This window comes from Thalassophryne amazonica, chromosome 7 (assembly GCF_902500255.1).
Source record: "Thalassophryne amazonica chromosome 7, fThaAma1.1, whole genome shotgun sequence".
Classification (NCBI taxonomy): domain Eukaryota; kingdom Metazoa; phylum Chordata; class Actinopteri; order Batrachoidiformes; family Batrachoididae; genus Thalassophryne; species Thalassophryne amazonica.
The window spans coordinates 56,507,903-56,522,960 of record NC_047109.1 but is presented as its reverse complement, the minus strand read 5'-3'; the positions used below and the strand labels follow the sequence as shown (position 1 = coordinate 56,522,960).

Below are 15,058 nucleotides of genomic sequence, written 5' to 3'. Positions count from 1 at the left end.
GCTGAAGTCTTCATACAGAGGATTAAGTCAAACAATCAGTAGAATTGATGGTGTGAGTAAAATGTAAAAGATACTGACTAAAGAATGGGCTCTTTCTGATAAAGTTTTTTTTTTTTTTTTTTTCTTGAATAATTAAAATGAACCAGGCGTTAGTTACTATGTATTCAGTAAATATTCATCTGATGCAGGTTATAGACCTGTGAATTTTTGTTGCTTGGAAAAAGATACTAATGGCAGAGCAGCTACAATTTTTATTTTCATTCTAATACCTCAGTATAGTTATACTGATCCTCACATGGTGAGAAACAGTTTTTCGCTTTCTGGAAGTGGAACAACTAAAAGGGAAATGTCTGAACTTACGGAGGGGGGGGGGGGTAATTCTTGTATTTTTATTTTTCGCTGTTCTTTGTACATGTTCATCTGGTTTGCTTTGACAATACTAGAAAGGGGGATCTTATCTTTCAACTATCATTTAGTGAATAACTGAAATTAAAAATTAAAATCACATCTTGGAATTGTAGCGGTCTGCAGAAATTAAAAAAGGTTAAACAAGTTATGAATAGGATAAAAATACTTCAGTCAACCATAATATTTCTTCAAGAAACACATTTAAAGTCAGAAGATGAGCTGAAGGTGAGGAGGAGGTGGAAGGGAAATATTTACTCAGCTCCTTTTACATCTCAGGCAAGGGGTGTAATGATTTTAGTTCATAATACTGTTCCTTTACAGATAGACAAAATAATTAAGGACAAAGCTGGCAGATACATAATCATTCAAGGAACCATTCTCAATAAAAAAATAATCCTGGTAAATTTGTATGCTCCTAACCCTGATGAGCCAGCATTTTTTCAAAACCTATTTTTAATGGTTTCGTCTTTGCCCGGGCTATGTATAATGGCTGGGGACTTTAATTGCACCTTGGGGCCTATTTTTGATAAGAGTTCAGGAGTAGATCAATCGCATGCAAAAAGTCGAGTGGTGATTAAACAATTTATGAAAGAAATTAATTTAATAGACATATGGAGGGAATATAACCCTAATACCAAAACATTTTCATGCTACTCCAGCACACATCAGTCTTATTCTCGTATAGACTTTTTTCTTGTCTGCATTACTGAAATGTAAGATAAAAAATATCTTTTATGACCCTATTCTTATATCTGATCATGCTCCAGTTTCTTTGATTTATGAAGAATTAAAACTTATTACAGACACCCCTAAGTGGAGATTTAAAACAAAATGGTTGACGGATCCAGGGTTTGTTGACTTTCTAAATGATCAAATTAATTTTTATTTTGAAACCAATATGACACAAACGTCAAAGAGTACCAGATGGGAAGCGTTCAAAGCTTTTATCAGGGGGCAAATAATTAATATAACCAGCTCTAAGGCCAAGGAAACTTATAAGAAAATTAAATCATTAGAAACAAAAATTAAATACTTGGAAGAACAATACTCAGTCAGGTTGTCAAAAAACTCATCAGGAAATTATTCTAATGAGAGCACAATACAATGAACTATCAGCCTCAAAAGCAACATCGAGTTTGTTACGACTGAAACAGACCTTTTATGATCAGGGGGAAAAACCTGGCAAGGTATTAGCTTGGCGTATTAAAAAATTACAAAATGAAAGACTCATCACAACATTACTTAACAGTAATAATGAAAATATAGTTGACCCAGTTGAAATAAATGAAGCATTCAAAACATATTATGAAAATCTTTATAGCTCAAATTCTCAGTCGGTTACAAACTTATTAGAATTTAATGACTTTATTCATGATCCACAAATTCCAAAAATTACAGAAGAAACCAAAAATGAATTGGACAAAGATATAACCCTTAATGAAATATCTGTAGCCATTGATAACATTAAAGGAGGGAAGACCCCAGGCCCTGATGGGATACCCGTGGAAATTTATAAAGTATTTAAAATGAAATTGATACACCCACTATTAGAAATGTATCGAGAATCATTTCATAATGGGTCCCTGCCTGCCACCTTTAGAGGAGCTCTTATAATATTACTGCCAAAGCCAGGTAAACCCAATAATAAATGTGAAAATCTAAGGCCGATCAGTGTCTTAAATGTAGACCTAAAAATTTTAAGTAAAATTTTTGCAAAGAGATTAGAGAAAATACTTCCAAGTATTATACATAGCGACCAAAATGGTTTCGTACAAAATAGACAAGGATTCCATAATGTTAGAAGACTCTTAAATATACTTAATTTTGAAAAAGGAGCATTAGACACAGCAATACTGTCACTAGACGCAGAAAAGGCGTTCGACAGGATCGAATGGTCTTATCAGTTTCAAATGCTTACACTTTTTGGCTTTGGTGATAATTTCAACAAATGGATTCAATTACTCTACACACAGCCTTATGCCGAAATAATGACTAATCGTAACATCTCAAAGGAAATTCCCATACAGAGAGGCTGTAGACAGGGAGATCCGTTGTCGCCATTGCTGTTTCTTATAGCGATAGAACCATTGGCAGTAGCTGTAAGAACAAACCTAAACATCTCAGGGATTACTATTGGACAACGAGAACACCGACTAGCTCTTTTTGCCGACGATGTGATCATATTCCTTAAAAATATAGAAAAATCTATTCCTGAATTGTTACAGTTGATAAATACATTTGGAATATTCTCTGGATACAAATTGAATAAATAAAAATCATCTAATGTTCTTAAATGAGGCCGACCATGCAAAACCTCCTTCAATTGCATCCCAATTTAAAATAGTTGACCGTTTTACTTATCTGGGTATTCTTGTCGTACCTCAACTTAAAAATGTAATAACCAATAATTATGAACCACTATTAAGAGAAATTACAGAATCACTAGACAGGTGGAAAACAATACCCATGTCTCTAATAGGGAAAATAAATGTACTTAAGATGAATATAATGCCTAAACTCCTGTATGTTTTTCAAAACCTTCCACTCCCTCCTCCAAGTAACCTATTCACACAATTAAAAACACTGTTTATTCACTTTCTATGGAATAATAGACGTCCCAGGATACGTTTGTCTTTATTGTACTTGCCATTTGATAGGGGGGGGGGGGGCTTAAATGCCCTAATCCAACTTTTTACTACTGGGCTGCACAACTGCGAACACTGTTATTTTATTTTATGGAGAGAATGATCCCCCAATTTGGAAAGAAATGGAAGAAATGGAACTGAACTTGCCATTCCCTTTGTATATGTACTCTGCAAAACCATCGCTTTTGAAAAAGAAAACAAAAAACCCTGTGGTTAAAAATATGATTGCAATATGGTATCGGGTTAAGACATTTTTTGCTGACCGGCCCTCTCTCTCGGTCTTCAGTCCAATATGGGGCAATGATGCCGTTTCTCCTGGAAAAACAGATGGGGGATTTAAATCTTGGGCCCAAAAAGGGCTGGAAAAGATTGGTGATCTTTATAACGAACAAAAAGTATTGATGCAGTTTCAAGAATTGGTTAATAAATTTAATATTCCCATAACCATTTTTTCAAATATTTACAACTATGAAATTTTATTAGACCACAACAGAATCAAACACTATCTATTCCTACATTGTCTATCATGGAAAAAATGATGGAAATGGATTGTTGGGCAAAGGGACTAATATCAAAATTTTATAAACACCTGATTGATGAATGCACCGAAACATCTGTAAAAAAAACTGGAGGCTTGGAGGGAGGACTTTGGTACTGACATTTCATTAGAGATGTGGCAGGAAACGTAAAAAAGCACAAACACAAACTATTAATACACGCCTGAATCTGCTGCAGTACAACTGGCTGATGAGAACATACATAACTCCAGAAAAGCTAAATCAGTATAATTGTGCTATTCCTGACACATGCACCAAGTGCAACGTGGAAAAAGGTACATTCTTCCATTGTTTGGCAATCTACAGAAATACAAATATTTTGGCGGGAAGTGACAATCCACTTTCAAAGTATATTAAGTGTCCAGATTCCATTTACTCCAGTTTTTTTTATTTTTGGCATTTGTCCAGAGGCAATAAAATTCAAGAAAAGTTAGAAAATGTTTCTAGATTTGTGTATATTATTAGCAAAAAGACTGGTAGCAATTTGTTGGAAAGATATTAAGCGTCCAAGTATAGGGAGATGGATTTCTGAATTGGCTACTACACTCCCTTTAGAAAAGATCTCTTATACAATCAGACATAAACAAAACCAATTCTACAAAATTTGGGACCCATTCATTAAATATATTACAACAAAAGATTTAACAAACATAATGGAAGAAGCAGAATAGACCTTTATTATTATCTTTATTTTTTTTATTTACTCTGTAGACCTCAAAAATGAAACTCTTATGTTTAATGTACTCTACTTTAAAGAAATAGTATTTAGATCCCCAAGTGTAAATATCTGAATGCAAGCCATGTTTCATATGTGTTAAATGTTTGCAAATGTTCTTTTTGCGTTAAATGAAAAATTCAATAAAAATATTGTTGGCAAAAAAAATAAACAAAAAAATCATGGCAGCACTTTATAGTGCCGAAATGAGTCATTCTCACTGTGTACATGATGTGCCATTTTTTCCAAAGATCATAGGTTACACAGTTGGCTGTTACACTCCAGAATGCCTCACATCCATTAGCAAACAGAGGAGCCTCTTCAGCCACAGACTGCTCCTTCTCAAGTGCAGGACCAACAGACTGAAAATCTCCTTTGTCCCTCATGCCATCAGACTGTACAACTCCTCACTCAGGGGGGAGGAGGAGTAACAGGAAGACAGAGGAACAGTAGTGGCCAGTAAACCAATAGCGTGCAGTATTTCTGATATTTGTGTATTTAGATTTGCAAATTGTTTTTTTACATTCACTTTTAATACTCTGTGTTCTTACCCTGTATGCTGCTATACAATGCTGCTGGAATTTTGTCTAATCTAATCTTATTTTTCTGATTCATATGCACAACAATTTGAGGTTTCAGTCAGTACCACTTGATATTAAAAGCAGTGGTTTCAATACCTAGTGTCAGCCATTGCCATTATCATGCTAATTTATGAAGTGCAATGTTTTTAATCTTTCCGCAGCACCTATGTAGCAACACTCAGAGGGGGGAAAGTAGTCGACAGCTCATCCCACACTTTCCTATTCTTGGACAAGCCCTGTAACATTTCCTGTGAGATCTCCAGGTGTTTCTAAGATATCTGGGAAATATAATCCCTCTAGCATGTCCTTAGTTTTTGATAAGCATGTTTTAAAGTGTTGAAGGCAGGTTTTCCACAGTTCTGCTATGCTGCGAAATGTTGTTTGAGCAATAATTTGTTGAAAATATTATTATAATTTCAATGAATAAAGTCTTGTAACCATGTGATGAGTATAGGTTTTCTCCCCAAGCACAGTGACTCATCCAGGATTTCTGAATAACAAATGTAGTGAATGTATATCATCATTTCAAAACTTTTTCTGGACCATGAAACTAGTTTTATTTCTTGATATTGTAATGATTACTGGTAAAAAATAATATTTTTAAAACTTAAAATAGTTACTGAAGAATGTGATTCCAGTTTATTCTCAAAAATGGTGCATACATCAATCATTAGGATCTGGCACCTCTGAAAACTTAAACTTGCATTAAAAGCTAATACTGAAACTTGAGAATGTTATATGGAGGTTTTTTCTGCTTATTATTGTTGCTTTGACAGAAATTCCAAGATAAACACAGCTGCAGTAACTTGTTATTTAAACACAGTGTGAAACAGTGTAACATGGAAACTGTGTTACAGCGGTGGTGTTGGCGACACCCCCGAGGCAGCGATCTACTGCGAATGGCCAGCTTCCAGAACAATATCTACCATGAGAAAGATGACATCAGGTGTGTCTTGCATGTTTTACAAATTAATTTTAGTGCCTGGCAGTGTAAGAACATTTTGGATTTACTCTGTTGCTCATACCACAGTTCTGACTGCAGGCTATAACTACAACCCCTGGTAATAATTATGGAATCACCGGCCTCGGAGGATGTTCATTCAGTTGTTTAATTTTTTAGAAAAAAAGCAGATCACAGACATGACACAAAACTAAAGTCATTTCAAATGGCAACTTTCTGGCTTTAAGAAACACTGTAAGAAATCAAGAAAAAAAAAATTGTGGCAGTTAGTAACAGTTACTTTTTTAGACCAAGCAGAGGGAAAAAAAATATGGAATCACTAAATTCTGAGGAATAAATTATGGAATCACCCTGTAAATTTTCATCCCCAAAACTAACACCTGCATCAAATCAGATCTGCTCGTTAGTCTGCATCTAAAAAGGAGTGATCACACCTTGGAGAGCTGTTGCACCAAGTGGACTGACATGAATCACGGCTCCAACACGAGAGATGTCAATTGAAACAAAGGAGAGGATTATCAAACTCTTAAAAGAGGGTAAATCATCACGCAATGTTGCAAAAGATGTTGGTTGTTCACAGTCAGCTGTGTCTAAACTTTGGACCAAATACAAACATGGGAAGGTTGTTAAAGGCAAACATACTGGTAGACCAAGGAAGACATCAAAGCGTCAAGACAGAAAACTTAAAGCAATATGTCTCAAAAATCGAAAATGCAACAAAACAAATGAGGAACAAATGGGAGGAAACTGGAGTCAACGTCTGTGACCGAACTGTAAGAAACCGCCTGAAGGAAATGGGATTTACATACAGAAAAGCTAAACGAAAGCCATCATTAACACCTAAACAGAAAAAAACAAGGTTACAATGGGCTAAGGAAAAGCAATCGTGGACTGTGGATGACTGGATGAAAGTCATATTCAGTGATGAATCTCGAATCTGCATTGGGCAAGGTGATGATGCTGGAACTTTTGTTTGGTGCCATTCCAATGAGATTTATAAAGATGACTGCCTGAAGAGAACATGTAAATTTCCACAGTCACTGATGATATGGGGCTGCATGTCAGGTAAAGGCACTGAGGAGTTGGCTGTCATTACATCATCAATAAATGCACAAGTTTACGTTGATATTTTGGACACTTTTCTTATCCCATCAATTGAAAGGATGTTTGGGGATGATGAAATCATTTTTCAAGATGATAATGCATTTTGCCATAGAGCAAAAACTGAAAACATTCCTTGCAAAAAGACACATAGGTTCAGTGTCATGGCCTGCAAATAGTCCGGATCTTAATTCAATTGAAAATCTTTGGAAGTTGAAGAAAATGGTCCATGACAAGGCTCCAACCTGCAAAGCTGATCTGGCAACAGCAATCAGAGAAAGTTGGAGCCACATTGATGAAGAGTACTGTTTTTCACTCATTAAGTCCATGCCTCAGAGACTGCAAGCTGTTATAAAAGCCAGAGGTGGTGCAACAAAATACTAATGATGTGTTGGAGCGTTCTTTTGTTTTTCATGATTACATAATTTTTTCCTCAGAATTGAGTGATTCCATATTTTTTTCCCTCTGCTTGGTCTAAAAACGTAACCGTTACTAACTGCCACAATTTTTTTTCCTGATTTCTTATAGTGTTTCTTAAAGCCAGAAAGTTGCCACTTGAAATGACTTTAGTTTTGTGTCATGTCTGTGATCTGCTTTTTTTCTACAAAATTAAACAACTGAATGAACACCCTCCGAGGCCGGTGATTCCATAATTTTTGCCAGGGGTTGTATGTATCACAAGGCAAAGTTTATAGGCTACAGTATAGAATTATATCCTCATTATTTTATTGTTTGTCAGTTCATTCCTTTCATCCATCAGCTTTCTAAACCTACTTGCTCCACTTGTGGGTCATCAGGGGACTGGAGACAGGGTAGGTCGTCAATGCATTGCAGGTGTCAACTAATTTTGGAACAGTATTTTTAAGTAAAAGTCCTTTCAGCACCAATTCAGTTTTGGCCTATGCAACAACCTTTAGGTGATGCTAGGGGTTGAATAACTTTTAGATTTGATAGTTATGTCTTGCAAATCAAGTTGACGACTAATCACTGTTGATGTCAAACCACAGGAGGAGGCAGTACTTTACAACAACAAATAATCTGTGTCCACAACCATTCATGCATATGCTGACAACAATCCACTTATAGACTTCACCAAAACTTGAAGAAAGAACAACAGTTTGCGACTTGGCAGCAGCAACATACGCAGCAATTACATGCATGCTACAAATTCAATTTGAGTGCAAAAGATGAAATCCTGAAATGTTTGTATAAGGGGAAGCTCCTTAAGGTACCACTGTGCACATGCATGGAGTAACAAGAAGTGAAAGCAGTATTTCAACTTTATTATTCTAAAGAAATTGATTTGCAGCAGGCATCAAGAATCACACATTTCACAGTAAGAGCACAGGACAAGTGGATGACGTCATCACTAGTCAGACATGGAAAAAAAGAAAAACATTGTGAAAACTTTTTTTCTTTACATCACAGAATTAATTTATTTTAGGGGGGCATTTAATAAACTTTAATTAAAAAGAAAATAATTACATTTTAGGTGGGCGATTAGTCACCTTTAAAAAAAAAAAAAAAAAAAAAAAAAAAAAAAAAAGGGGTGGGGGGTGGTTGAATGCTCGGCCCCGGGCCCTCAGACGCATACGAATATGGTGTTACATTTGATCAGCCCCACTAGTCTCAGTCTTCCAGCTTCCCCCTAAAGGGAGTGAGGTGGTTTCCACCTTCTGTGGTGGAAGTGTTCTCTCATACTGGGAGTGAGTCTACTTGGTGTTACCTCTACTAGGCCCACTTCATTCATATGTCATAGTCATGTGAGTGGCTAGTTTGTGTTGTTTAGCTTAAAGCATCATCGCAGAGCAATAAAATCACATGGATTCTAGTTAGTTTAAACATTTTGCAAAGTGTCACCCTCCTATAGCAGTTTACAAATGTGACTGAATTTAAATGGCCAAAATTTCAACTGACTGTTGTTGCAGAAATACACTGTAAGTGATCATTTTAATGCTTTTTTTTTTCACAGTCTGCAAGGTTGCACAGAGGCCATTTTTAAATAATGTAATATATCCATGTAAATACCAGTTTTTATTTTTTTTTTTTTTTTTGCTATTCAATATGTCCACTTGCTAATCCTAAAATATTGAAGCACAAAGATTAGTTTTTAATTAGTTTTTATTTTTTATTTTTTGCTATGCTATTTTGGTACTGGGATGCATTTCACTGTCTGTGTATGCCCAGTGGTGGTGTATGTCAAAATTACTTTCAGTAATATCATCACATAAACATATTTGAATCATCTATGTTTTATATCAATATAAAAACCACTAACATATTTTGTTTTATGGTAAAACGTCAGCCAGGGTATTTTGAACTTGAGGTAGTTATTACTGCTAATATTTATCCATGAAGTTTAACATTCACATGCTCATAAACATTTAATTAACTCCTGTTTATATTATTTATCAATTTATCTGTCTGTCTGTCCAAATTTAATCTCAGAAATACAATAACTTGGAACAAAACAGTTGACACACAGATATGATAATATGCCCTCTTCATAAACTGTTAATTGTCCACAGACAATACATATTTCAAAATTATTGCATGCTGTTTCCAGTGATTATCCTGTACTTCTGTTGAACTTGGAAATCATTGTCTGCAGACACTACACAATATTTTGTACAATTTGGGTGTTTTTTTTTATGTTGTAACTCATACCTTTTAAACTTTTTGATTTGTCAGTATATTGTTGATAAATAGCTAAATAACTATAAACCAGTTAGAAATTTGAGCAATAGTCATACTTTGATGAATTGTTAAGAAAATGTATTTATAAGAGAAAAATGTAAAGTAGATTGCAAAGAAGATGTCTCCTATGCAGTCACATTACACAGACAAGAAGGGCTCTGCTCACTGGAATACCTTTTAAAATGATGTGTAGGATATGAATCTGCATGTTAATTTGGCACATGTTTTAGCCATCACACTGCCTAAGAAATGTTATTCTACTAAAGGAGCAATTTAAATCGTTGTTGAATTGTTGATATTTGACCCCTAATTGGGTGCATTTTTAGTGAGGTAAAATAAAAAGTAAAAACTAGTTATCTGTGGTAAAAGTAGTAGGTCATGTTGAGCTATTGGGAACATTTTAAACATGTTCAAAAGGTTTGTGACATGGGGACATATTAGGATTCAAAACATGCTGTATAATAGTAATATGACACAGGCTAGAGTGCTAGGCAATAAAAGCCAAAATTCTGCTGTGGTAGGTTGCCTTTGGGATGAACAGTTTTACAATTTAGATGTTTTAACAGCAGGTTGTGCTGTGTTGTAGGAATCTAGAGCTGATCCTGTTTGGTGGCCAGTCCTCTCTGTGTGTGGTAGTGGAGCTAGGTGAGGACTTGCCCTCACCTGCAGATATCCAGCTTGCACACAGCCGCCTGCGCGCTGTGTGTCTGGGAGGTGAGTACAAAAAGTACACATACTAATGTCCACTGAAACTTTACAACATATCCATTGTTCTTCACTTGTGAGAAATCTATTTTAGCCACAACCATTTGGTCCATATTAACCTTGCTCTAAAATCACAGCCAGGTTAGCAGTGCTCGCAGTGACGTCACACTGACTTTATTAGAAATAATAATAAATTACAGATATTACCAAATATAGCAGTGAACTTGTTAATGTTTTTATTCCCTGTAAAAAAAAAAAGTCTTAAAAATCATCAAAAAAATTATTCTTATTATTTTTAATCAGTATTTAAATCATCACTGAAATAGGAAATCAACTTATTTAATGGTACTTGTACATGTTGTATGTGCACCTTTATGTTTTAACATGTCAATAAAGATTAGAACTAATGCTATTATTTGTATTGTCTCATTTAAAAAGTGAAATAAATAAAAATGAAAAAAAGTTGATTTAAATCCATAAAAGTCCATTGAAATCAAAAAATAAAAACATGACTTTTTAGAAAAAAGTCTTTTTTCTCTCATTTTCTGTTTTTATTTCAAAAGCATTGTTATTGCTGAAAGTCATAATGACAAATATGAAATGTTTTATATGACATTTAAAGAAGATCACATAGTGAGGGTCTCCAGAATTGCTACAAAATGCAGCTTGGCCAGAGTTTGTTTCCTTTATTGAATTTCATGTGTATTTCAGACTGTGCTGTTGTTTATTTTGCTGAAGTATTTGGGGTCTTCCACTCCTAAAGATGCCGGTCAAAACAGGCCTTTTGAACTGGTTGTATTGTTGTCTTTGTCATGTGAACACAGCACATTCCATGGATGAGTGAGAACAAGATTCCAGATCCCACAATCATCTAAAACTGACTGTGGAACTGAAAGTGCTGGTCCCGTCACCTTCCATTAAACACAGTCACACATGTCTCTTGCATATAAACGGCATTCAGAGTAAATCAGTTGTCAAAGTTCACTTGTACGTCAGCAAGGTTATTTTTTCATATTTCACTGCACCAGGCTACACACACACACACACACACACACACACACACACACACACACACACACACACGGGGTGATTGAAAAGTTTTGTTCCTGACCAAGAAGAAACCACAACTGAATTAATGTAATGCGTTATTTTTCAACATAATCCCCATGTAAGTCCACACAGTTTTTCCAGTGTCACTGCAGTGCCTTAATGCCGTTATCAGAGAACGTCTTACCCTGGAGCTCATCCATTGCAGATATGTCGGCATTATCAGCATAATGAGCTCCAGCAAAATGCTTTTTCATGTTTAGGAACCGATGGAAGGCCGACGAAGCCAAATCAGGGGAATAAGGTGGGTGCAGAACAAGTTTGTACATGAATGGCAGCCATTGTTATGACCAACATGTGGACTGGAGCATTGTTCTGGTCAAACAGAAAACTTCATCGGAGCATTCCATGCTGGTTCTACTTTATTTTCTCCCGCAGTTGTCACAAAAGTGAAGCACAATAGTCCTCCTCAATAGTCTGTCCCTTCTGGAGATAGTCCACCATTATGATGCCCTCAGCATCCCAGAAGACAGAGGCCATGACCTTTCCAGCAATTGAGACAGCTTTGGCTTTCTTTGGCAAAGGGGAACCCATGTTTCCATTGCTTTGGCTGTTGTTTGGACTCCAGTTTGAAGCGATGGATCCAGGTCTCAGCCATTGTCATGATTCTTTGCATGAAGTTATCGGGCTCTGCTTCAAAAAGACAGTTTCACCCTGGACATCTGGAATTTCATGTGTTCCTGATTGGCCGTTAGGAGTCTTGGGACCCATTTGTTGAAAGTTTCATCATTCCCAGTTCTTCCGTAAGAACTGAATGAACTCTCTCCTAGAAAATGAGGTGATAAACTGCACCTTGAACTATAGGATAAGACGGGGCATCCTCCCCTAATGTCATTATCATGTCCTTACAGATCCACTTCAGAGACATTCCCTTTTTCCTGGGATACTGACTCACAGCACGCCCACCAACTTTGTCCATTTTGTCAATCTGGCACACCCCTACTCACTTCATTGAAATATTGTTTCTGTAACATTGCACGCAGTGAGCTAAAACTTCTCAGCACATTCTCAAAAGTAATGTTGGTTTCTCAGAATGTGAAAGATGGAGAACCACACCCTACTTTTTCTGAGTCAAGCTCAAACCTTTTCAGTCACCCCTTCTACAAACATACATCAATGGTTTAACCCTTCAGCAAAATTTCTGGTTTGTGTAGTTCTGATGAAAGTTTGTACATTCCAATTGTCTTGCTGTTGCCTGTATTTTATGTGGTTTTCTTTCCATATTGGATTGTAGATATTTCCACATCTGTATCAGTGCCCGATGACAAATGGTTATCAACACTAGAAAGCACCCATTGGCTAGACTACACCAGGTAAGATCCATGATCAGTTTGATTACTTTCATTATTGAAATTGTACTGTTAAAATTTTTTTCAGAAGGTGAGGAGGGCTCTAAAATCCCTGAAAACTAATTTTGTTCAAGCAACATGAAAAGGAAACTATGAAATGCTTTGTTCCTTTGCCCACAATTACTAAAAAGGTTTACTCGTGTGTTAGCTTATAGTTTTATTCAGCTATGGCATCGGTAAATGCAGGTCTAAATTCATCCTTTTGGATGAATTTAGACACATTGCCAAATGTTTTGACATGTCCCTTAAATGCATATTTATTGAATGTTTACAGTGTTGCAATAATGCTTGTGTAGCACAGTTTTAAAGACGGGTATTTTAAATACCTCATAAAGTTCAAGACCTGTTTTAAACTTGTGTACTATATTTAAAGTCTGGAAGGTTTTTAAACCTACAGAGAAATCAAATTCATCACAGAAAACATGTACAATATGATGTATCATAATAATTAAGAGATCTAGTTCAGTTGCATGCAGAGTTATGAAAAAAATCCATGTTTAATAAAAACATAAGTTGGTGGAGGTTCAAAAATAGTGAAAAGGTGTTGAATATCGAATGGTTGAACATTTCAGATGCAGTCTTTTGCTGACATTGAAAAAGCACACATTTATACAAACCCACTACACTTCTTATATACTCTATATTCAACCTCTTTATCTGTCTGTAGGTTGTGTTTGAGGAAAGCGTCAGAGGTAGCCTGCTTGCTCCGCGGTGGTCACCTGACCGTGGCACTGCAAGGTGAGTCACATGACCTCCGCTCCTAGATCATGTTAGTCAAATCATTCATTATTCATGGTGCCTCCCTCTCATTAATGGCACATTAAGGTTTACCCTGTGGTGGCATTATAGCATGACCAAACACTTACAAACGTCTGGAACCTGCTCAGTAATTTGGCATATCTGTCTTTCTTGGAATCTCTGCGCCTTGGATAGGGTACCTCCTGAATCTCATAGTTCTGGTGGGAGAATTCAACATGGCATGGAAGTGATGATGGAGCAGCCGGCCTCTTCTGATCACAATAGGTGCTTTGTTGATCGGTGTCCATAAAGCAATTTTTAATCTCACTGTTTGCACGCAAGTATATGTACATGGTGTCAAAACAACACAGACTCTTGGAAACAGGTGAAAAGAGAAAGAGCCATGTCAGCTGATCATTGCAGGCAGGCAAACTAGATCAGGTGTCAGAGGATGGTGGCGAGCCGAGCAGGTAAACTCGGTCGTGAAGTGAAAGTGAAATCCAAATGTCTGTTTATCAGCAAAGTTCACCCACTGCCACAACAAAAGTGTAAAAGGATTCTCAGAGTGAGGGAGCACAATCACCTACGGTTCATATTGTATTGATTGGGAGATAATATGCAGGATAATGTGGGAAAACTGGTTGAATTCATCACCAACAACCGTGTTTGTTTCAACTTCAAGTCCACACTGCAAATACTGTCACATGCTCTTAAAAAACCTAAAACATCTGTTGGTTATTGGGCTCACTGCATTTTCTGCAAGAGGAAGTGTTTTTATTCCCCCCCTGTCGTCTTGTTGACTTAATCTTTTGCATTGGCTTCCTATTGTTTGTGTTTAAACACACAGCGAGACAGGCGCGGTGCTGATTAAACAAACAGCTGTTTTCAGCAGAGGATGTTTACTGCTTGCTACCAGTGTTTGATTCTCCTCTGCCACTGTCCAGCTGTAAGTGATGAGCATCAAACAAACAATATACAAACAAAGTGTGTTTGGTGGAAAAGCTCATATATCACTGGTTCCCAAGTTTCCTCCTGCCACAGAGTTGCCACTGTCTGGAACAGCAGTCAGTAAATAAACCACTGCAACACTGACTTGGTCAGCTAGACTTTTTCTTTCTTTTTTGGTACATTGTTGTGTGTGATGTTTTGTTTTTGTCTTTCTCAAATATAACTTTTTTTCTAGTTTTTCCTCTACCGTTCTGTTTTGTAAACACTTTCTGTCCCATTCATTAAAGTAAATAAGTAACGAAAACTCGTCCCAGGTGAGGGTTGAGTTCGGGATAGAAGTAAGATTAGCCCCGGGCCTAGTTCACACATGGGGCCGACTTCTTATGTAACTAGGAAATACATCCTTTGAAGAAAATGTTGCCCTTGTGAATATAATATTTAAGATGATGTACTATAACATTGGATGTGTTGGGAAAGTGTAGGTACACGGACCCACAACAGGGGGCGCAAATGAACGGACAATGGAGTAGGTCAAATAACAACACT

At 36.5% G+C, this 15,058-nt stretch overlaps 1 protein-coding gene across 2 annotated transcripts in view; it reads left to right on the top strand.

Moving 5' to 3' along the window:
* mtmr11 (myotubularin related protein 11) overlaps positions 1 to 15,058 on the top strand; it is a 115,746-nt gene that overhangs the window by 81,758 nt on the left and 18,930 nt on the right. For both annotated transcript variants that reach the window (XM_034174244.1, XM_034174243.1), the window contains exons 9-12: positions 5,764 to 5,852; positions 10,252 to 10,379; positions 12,712 to 12,790; positions 13,494 to 13,564. In XM_034174244.1, coding sequence (XP_034030135.1) covers positions 5,764 to 5,852; positions 10,252 to 10,379; positions 12,712 to 12,790; positions 13,494 to 13,564 — 367 coding nt within the window. The remainder of the gene's footprint in view (positions 1 to 5,763; positions 5,853 to 10,251; positions 10,380 to 12,711; positions 12,791 to 13,493; positions 13,565 to 15,058) is intronic.